The sequence below is a fragment of the Saprolegnia parasitica genome (assembly GCF_000151545.1).
Source record: "Saprolegnia parasitica CBS 223.65 unplaced genomic scaffold supercont2.37, whole genome shotgun sequence".
Lineage (NCBI taxonomy): Eukaryota > Oomycota > Saprolegniomycetes > Saprolegniales > Saprolegniaceae > Saprolegnia > Saprolegnia parasitica.
In genome coordinates, this window is record NW_012156431.1 from 63,906 (window position 1) to 71,930 (window position 8,025).

An 8,025-nucleotide genomic window follows, 5' to 3' on the forward strand; every position below is an offset into this window, starting at 1 on the left:
CCGACTTGACATGGACGCCGGGTTGTCCTTGTCAAACAACATTGACGAGGCACCGACACCGCGCGCCGCCGCACCTTTGCCACTCCCCACGGACGCTGTCGTTGCGGAAGATGGTTCTACGACCGGCGTTGAAGCCACTTCGAGCGCGCCAGCATCCAACTTCAACTTGGACGCCGAGTTATCGTTGTCAGACGACAGCGACGACGAGCCTGCGACTGGTTCAAACGTACCAAGTGCTGCTGCTGCGTCGCCATCTGTTGCACGTGACAATGGCGGGCTCGAATCCAAATCGACTGGCGACCCTCGAGTATCGTCGGTGGGTGATATCAACTTGGGTGCAGAGCTGTCGCTTTCGGACGACAGCGACGTGACGCCGATCCCCAAGACATCGACGACAGGCGAGACGGTCGCCATACTTCCAACGGAGCGCGCGAATGTTTCGTCAGCAAGACCTGCAGTGGCCCTTACCGCATCAGCCAACGTGGACCTCGATTTGGCGTTGTCAGCCAGTGGCAGTGCTGCGAGATCGAGCACGGGAGCTGCCCTGTCGACGAGCTCGCCTTCGGCACGACAACGCGCGACGGACGTGATCGACAGTGATGCGACCTTGTCACTCTCCGAGAGCGTCGAAGCTGTTGTGTCGCAGCATCACGCACCCGCCGCGGTTAACCTCGACGCCGCGTTGTCCCTCTCCGACGACGGCGACACCGGATCTGCAAAGCCCACCGAAGAAGCCGTAACCGCGAACGACGAGCTCACAGTCTCGCGAGCCAGCGCCGACACCGTCGTTGGGGCAGCAGCGCCTCGGACAGTGGTCACTGGTGGTGAAATCATGGAGGCTACCTTGCCCATATCTCAGAGCAACGAGAAACGATCCCGACCCAACGGCTCGAGCTCCCCACGGCAAGGCCCATTGGCGTCTGGTCCGTTGCTACCAGCGCGAGCTGACGACAGCGTCAGTGCATCGACGCGCCGACCTCAATCGACACCTGTGCCGGCGCGGTCGTATGTCGCCGTCGACGCAACCGACTCACCGCCGGCGTCGCCACGGCGCACATCACCGTCGTCATCATCATCGTCGTCGTCGTCGTCCAGCTCATCGGACTCGGACGACATGCTAGCAGCGGATCTCGAGTTGGGCGTTGCAGCGCCGTCCACCACCGCAGCACCCGTCACGGGGCTGGATCCGCCCGCCGCTTTGGAGTCGGTCGAGTCGCAAGCAGGTGCTGCTGACCAGAGTGCGCCTGCCCCGCATGACAACGAAAACGCGTTTGAAAGCTCCGAGGGGAGTGCCGACATCTCGCTCTCGGAAGACGACTCGGCGTTTTCCGACGACGGCTACGAAAGCGACCGCCACTTGATCGAGCACGAGGACGCAGTGGATGCTCCGCAAGTGCACGCCCCGGACGTTGCACTGCTGGACGCTCCGATGTACTACTCATCCAGCACTGCCACCGAGTACTCGGACATTGAGGTGGCCGAGCCGGTCGTCGTCGAGCTACCTGCCTTTGCACCGCATGCCTCGTTCGAGCTACCGTCGCTGCCCGTTGTCGAGGAAGTGCCGCCCGTCGTCGAGGAAGTGCCGCCGGTAGAGCGCGCCGACGAAGGCACGTCGTTGTTTGTTCCGTACAGCGGTGTCGACCACACGGGTGCTCGAATTCCCGGGACACTGTCACCATCGTCATCAGAAGAAGACGACGACGACGAAGAGGATGAGGAAGATTACGACTTTGGCGGCGGTTTGTCCGGCGACGATGCGCCAAACGGTGCAGACCAGGCGCCCAACGTCGGCGTCGAGCAAGTGGCAGTCGGGTCAATGGTACCTACAGACACCGCAGCCGTCGCCGTGGCAAGCGACCCGCCGCCTCGCTCGCTTGACGTTGCAGAAGCGACGACCGCAACGCCGTCGACGCAGGTGCCTGAAACAAGTCCGCTGCCCGATCTCGAGTTTGTGATTCAAGTGCCGGCGCTTCCTCGGTTGTCACATCTTGCATCGCCGGTGATTGGCTACGGCGACGCAAGCGGTCAACCGCGCGACGGTTCGGATAGCAGTGACGACAGCAGTAGCAGCAGTGACGACAGCAGCAGCAGTGATGACAGCAGCTCCAGCTCAGCGTCAGTGGCGTCAGTGGCGTCTCGGCGGTCATATCTAAGCAGTACGGTTCATGCAAGAATGGTGTCGGAGCCCCAAGGACCGTCCATGCCACCGACAACCGTGGCAGCAGGTCGGGGTGGCGTCCCGATGCGTTCACCAGGCAGCGCATCCAATACCGCTGCATCGTCGGCCGTCAACTTGGACGCAAACCTGTCTCTGTCGGACGACTCGGACGACGACTTTGCCGCCGAGCTTGAGCGAGAGACGCTACCCGTGGCATCGTCGGAGCGACAGCAAGGGGTCGCCGGTAAAAGGAGCCGCGCAGTTGACGAAGCGAGCAGCTGTGCCCCCGCGCCGTCCAGCAAGCACGGCAAGGCAGCGGCAAGCACATTGAGTTTGAACGTGGACGCCAATCTCTCCTTATCCGACGACTCGGATGCGGACTTTGCTGCCGAGCTAGAGGCCGAGACTGCCGCAACGTCCTTGGCAAAGCCTACGCAGCGTGTTCCAGCGGCCACGTCATCGACCTTCAACTTGGACGCGGAGCTCTCGCTTTCGGACGACTCGGACTTTGTCGCGTCCCTCGAGCGTGGCAACGTCAAGAAGACACCCGCGCCGTTGACGGAAGCACCGTCAGGTTTGAATTTGGAGGCCAACCTCTCGCTCTCCGACGACTCGGGCGATGCGAAGGCGCCACCGGCAGCCGGCAACGTGGCATCAGTGGTGGAGAGCAGCGACTCGGACGCGTCGTTTCTCGCCGAGCTGCATCGAGACAGTCCGCCGCCGCCGCCGACCAAGCGAGGCCGGGGTCGCCCGCGAAAGCAGCCTGTCGCTGCGATGGGTGCTCCCGGGTGCAAGCGATCGCTCGCAGCAACGAGTCCAAGCACCGAAAAGCCCAAGCGCGGAAGAAAGCCGGGGAAAGCAAAGGCGCCTCCACGTCCGGCGCCGGGCGACGCCGCGCTTAACGAGGAGCTGAATCGAGAGCTCGTGGCAACGGCACCACGTATTTTGAGTGCCGGTTTGTCGGATACGCTGTCCGAGCTGGAGAAGGAGCTCGAGAGGGAGCTCATGTCGCTGCCGTCGCCTTTGGTTGCGCCACCGAAGGAGCGCCCACCCGTGGTCGACCGGCGCAGCACGCCCGTCGCCCGTGTATCGTCGACGGCAATGGATGACAGATTTGCACCCGTGAAAACAACGCCATGGAAGGTCTCAGGCGCGGCCCGGCCGCCGCGACTCGGTACGGCGGCACCTCAGCCGTTGACGACGCCGTCGACGTCGACCGAGACTGTGCAATCCGCTGCCGCGTCGACGCCAACGTCGCCGACGCTGACCGAGCGAGTAGCACCGCCTGTCGCGCCGACGTCAACACGGCCTCGCCCATTTGCAACGCCGATGGCGTCGACCCCGAGAGCTCCTGCGCTGCAAGTTCCATTGGATGCCACGGTGCCGCGTCCTGTGCCGGTGGATACGTCGCAGCAGCGCGCCAGTCAACCACGGAGTCCTGCCGCCCGATCGCCGAGTAGCCAACGACAATTGCCGGCCGTGCCTCTACCTGCCGCATCTGTACCTCGACTCGGACCCTCGCAACCACTGCCAGGCCCACCTCGACTAGGACCTTTGAAAGCGCTTCCGGGACCACCTCGACTGGGCGGCGTGGGTCCGCCACAAACCGCTGCTTTGCGACCAGCCCCCGCCCCTAAAGCACCCGCGCCAGTGGTATCTCGACCGAAGACTCCATTATTCGATCGCAGCTCGGCTCAGAAGGCCGCGGCGCAACCGATGTCGCAGCGAGCACTGTCGGAGCCTGCAACCGCACCGGTTGTGCGACAGCCAATTGCGTCGTCGGTTGCCAGAGCAACGCCTCGCCCGGCCCCACCTCTTGCAACTGTCCCGTCGTTTGTACAAGCCATCAAGAACATGGGTGCGACGGCGTCACCGGTGGCCGCGTCGGCTGGAGGAGATACGTCCGATTCGGATGGCCTCGATGCACTCGACGCCGAACTTGACGTCATCAAACCCGCGCCTGCAAAACGGAAAGCACCGACACCGGCGCCGACGCGTGTCGTCAAGCCACGACCAACGCCGACGGTGACGCGGACTGTCCCTGCCGCTGCACCACGGACTGTTGTCGCTGTAACGTTGCCACACCGTGTCGACGGTAGTGACGATGACTCGGACGGTTTGGACGCTCTCGAAGCCGAGCTTGGATTGGCGCAGTCGACGCCGGTGCTGCCACCGCCCAAAGCACGAGCAGCACCAAAGGCCCGAGCAGCGTTAAAAGACCCCAAGCCTCGAAAGGCGTCTATTCCCAAGGCTCCTGTGCAGCGCAAGCCTCGTGCGCCGGTCCAGGCCGTCGTTTCGGACGACTCTGATGGACTCGGTGCTCTGGAGGCAGAGCTCGGCATCTCGTCAGCCACGGCAAAACCCGCACGCAGCGTTAAGAGTGTGCCGGCCAAGGCGGCACCGCGACGAACGCCAGCGCCTCGAAAGCCAGTTGCAGTACAGCCGTCGGCGGTCGCATCCGACTCGGATGGTCTTGGCGACCTCGAAGCCGAGCTCGGGATCGCGCCGACGATAGTCTTGCCGAAGAAGCGTGGTCGACCACCCAAGGCCAAGCCAGCTCCTTTGGCCGCCAGTACCGTGGGCGCAATAACGCAGGCCAACCTCAATGCACCAAAGAAGCGAGGACGTCCGCCAAAGCCAAAGCCTCTCGCGACATCCATGATGCCGACTCTAGTCGCGCTGCCCACGAAGCGCCTACCCACAGCCAAAGCAGCGCCACGAGCGGATGTCTCGGACGACGATGGCCTTGATGCGCTCGAAGCTGAGCTCGGTCTTTCGTTTTTGGCGCCCCACGGAACGGCAGCGCCCGTGGCAACGCGCGTCGTTGCCCGAGCTCCAATCAAGCGCCCACCCAAAAGCACGCCGTCCATTCTGGTACGCGGCGAAGGGCGCGCAGCTTTTGACGCTGAGCTTGAGACGACGTCGCGGAAGCGAAAGCTACCGACACCAGCCGCCGCGCGAAGCGTCAAGCCAAAGGCAGCTCCAGCATCAACGCCCAGGACGGTAGCTCCAGCGCCCAAGACGCCAGCACCAACAGCCGTCGACTCGGACGACAGTGGTCTCGATGCGCTCGACGCCGAACTCAATTTGTAGTTGTAACACTTGAACATGACAAAATTTTGCGATCTTCCGAGGCGCGCACCGATTGGCTGAAATACCATAAAATACGTGTCGCGGATTGGCTGCCTATAACATACTTGCAACAGGCGACGATGGCGCTCGTCCGGCGGCCGAGCATGCTGACGATGCGGTCGGGCGCCGCGACCAACATCCTCATCGAAGTACGCTCCTGCGTCATATCCGCCGGCCTCTCGAGCGTGCGCTAGGTCAAGCAGAAGACCCGGCGGTCCCTTGATGCGCTCGAGCGCCAGTATGGCGAGTGTATGCCTCTCTAGTCGTCTTGGTCGATGGCTCACGTCGCGTCCTAGTCGACATTCACATTGCGGACCAGCTCGGCCAGCTCTCGCTGTACTGCATCATGGGCGGCGAGTACGACGAGGCGCTGCCGCTGCTCCACCGCAAGCTCGTGATCCACGAGAAATTTGGACCTGGTACGATGATGATGATGCTTGGCCATGGCCTCACGATGCAGCGTAGACGAGAGCATTGGCGACACGTACCAGCAGCTCGGCACGACCTACCGCCTGTACGCCAACTACCTCTTGGCGGCGCAGCATTTTGAGAAGGCGCGGAGCCACCGCGAGCGGCTGCATGGGAAAAACAGCGCCAAAGTGGCCGAGACGTTGAGCAGCCTCGCGGTTCTGCACCATTGGTACACATATGATGGCTGTGATTGCAGTACTGATTGCTTGCAAGAATAGCCAGGGGAACACGGCCGTCGCAGAGGATTTTCACACGCAGAGCCTGGTCGCATTTTACGAGAGCACGGAAGAAGAGGACGTCGAGAGCGAGGAAATCCCATGGGAAGTGTTCAAGCGGCTCCGGCAGCAGCAGACCCACCCGCCGTCGACGGCTCAAAACAGCATGACGCTGCTGAAAGGCACGATTCGCAAGACGATCCAGGCGGCCGTGCTTCAGGATACAGCGGCGCCGCCAGTGTCGTCGACCTCGATCGCGAGTGCCGACGAATTCGAGCCGCCAAAGCTGCGCATGCGGTCGCTCTCGGACGGCGCGCTGCCGCTGCACACACCACCCACCTCGTCCAACGGTGTGTCGGATCGACCCAAGGTCGCCCAGCTGCTCAAGAAGCAGCTCTCGACGTCGTCCGATAGCACGATTGTGCCCGACTCGCCGATGGAGACGAGCCAAGGCCACTTTCCAGAGGCAACCCACGAGCCGATCACGAGCTTTCCCGTGCTTGTCGAGCGTGTCGACATGGTCAAGCGCAAGCACGCGTCCGGGCTCGGCTTTCCGGGCATTGAGAAGGAGATGAACCGCCTCGCCTGTGACATTGGGCTCATCGCCGCCGGCGATCTTCGCCAAGTGGGCTTGCTCATGCTCGGGCTGCTTCAAGACGCGGTCAAGCTCAGCAGTCAACTCGACCAGAAAAAGGTAGTCGCTGCCTCCATGTGATGTCAACGGCGTTGGCAGCAAGCTATGTAGCTCCCGGTGCTGGAAGGGTATCTGGAGAAGAAGAGCTCGTCGATCTTTCGCGGCTGGGAGCGTCGGTGGTTTAAAGTCGATACGCGGACGCTCGTCCTGACCTACTTTCACTCGAAAGAAGATCAAATGCGCGGGTTTGCGCCGCGCGGCAGCTTTGCACTCTCGCGGATCACGCACCTCGTGACCCACGCCCACCTCCGGTTTAGCTTCTTGTTCCGAAAGGGACTGACAGAATGGGTGGCGTAGGGGCAATCGGTATGCGTTTGATATTGTCGTCGACCTCGGAACGCGCGCCAACCCGCATGCGACGCGGACCTTTGAGCTCCGTTGCGAGTCGGAAGCCGACCTCAAGTACTGGGTCGACACGATTGAAAAGTACCAAGCGTTCAGTCGACGCACGTCCAGCAATGCCGCCGCGCTTCCGCCGTCGCCACAGACGTCGCCTCCAACGTCCCAGAATTGATCGTTCGACGACCGCATCGCCGAGTATTCTAATGGGAGCTCTACTTTCACCGTTTTGTTGAATAAGAAAAAAGCAGTAGGTAGTTGGCGGAATGCCGCCGCACATCCAGTCGCCACGAACGACCGCGGATCTCCTTCGCCGTCGTCAACGTCTAACGACAGCGGATCTTCTTCGCCGTCGTCAACGTCTTTTCGCGCCTTAAAATTGATGATTGGCCAACCGGCGAACAAGGATCTGCCTTTAGAGTGTGAGATGGCATTAGGAAGCTGCATAAAGCGGAGCACTGAAGCATGGTGCCTGAGTCAAATGCAACTCATGCAAGCGTAGTGCAAGGATAGAGGATGAAGCGTTTGACGCTGGGAAACGACCACCAGAATGTGCGCATCTGGATCTGGATCTCGTGTTCTGGAGGACGAGATTGGAGCCAGTTGGGACAGTCGAGATTGGAGCCAGTCGGGACAGGGTAGTGATGTCGTACACCTACCCCTCACAAACAGATGGGAGAACGCCATATCCAGATATTAGTGATCCAGACGATACCAACTTCTTTTACATGCAAGGAGACGGGAATGCTTCGACTCATTTTTCATTTTGCTCGATGGTGGCCATCTACCTCCCCAGCATTTTTGCACTTGCGGCCGTCGCACTCGCTGCTCAAGAGGCGCCGGCCGACGCCATGACCTTCAAGAGACCCGACGACTGCGATGACAACCGTGGTGGCGGCTGGAACTCGGGTGGCGGCGGCAAATGGAACGGTGGCGGCGGCTGGAACTCGGGTGGCGGCGGCAAATGGAACGGCGGCGGCGGCTGGAACAACGGTGGCGGTGGCGGCTGGAACAAC

The 8,025-nt window shown here is 61.8% G+C and overlaps 3 protein-coding genes across 3 annotated transcripts; all 3 read left to right on the forward strand.

Moving 5' to 3' along the window:
* Positions 1–1,114: 1,114 nt before the first annotated feature.
* Positions 1,115–3,707, forward strand: SPRG_08324 (hypothetical protein; the record flags this gene model as incomplete). The annotated part of the gene is made up of 4 exons (XM_012347568.1): positions 1,115–2,039; positions 2,256–3,214; positions 3,271–3,556; positions 3,619–3,707. 4 exons carry the CDS (start codon positions 1,115–1,117, stop codon positions 3,705–3,707), a joined length of 2,259 nt encoding a protein of 752 aa, XP_012202958.1.
* A 305-nt stretch (positions 3,708–4,012) lies between these two features.
* Positions 4,013–5,251, forward strand: SPRG_08325 (hypothetical protein; the record flags this gene model as incomplete). The annotated part of the gene is made up of 1 exon (XM_012347569.1): positions 4,013–5,251. The coding sequence occupies one exon, from the start codon at positions 4,013–4,015 to the stop codon at positions 5,249–5,251; it is 1,239 nt and encodes a 412-aa protein (XP_012202959.1).
* A 143-nt stretch (positions 5,252–5,394) lies between these two features.
* On the forward strand, positions 5,395–7,184 carry SPRG_08326 (hypothetical protein; the record flags this gene model as incomplete). The annotated part of the gene is made up of 7 exons (XM_012347570.1): positions 5,395–5,439; positions 5,485–5,539; positions 5,587–5,709; positions 5,756–5,930; positions 5,980–6,670; positions 6,722–6,921; positions 6,968–7,184. 7 exons carry the CDS (start codon positions 5,395–5,397, stop codon positions 7,182–7,184), a joined length of 1,506 nt encoding a protein of 501 aa, XP_012202960.1.
* Positions 7,185–8,025: the final 841 nt, after the last annotated feature.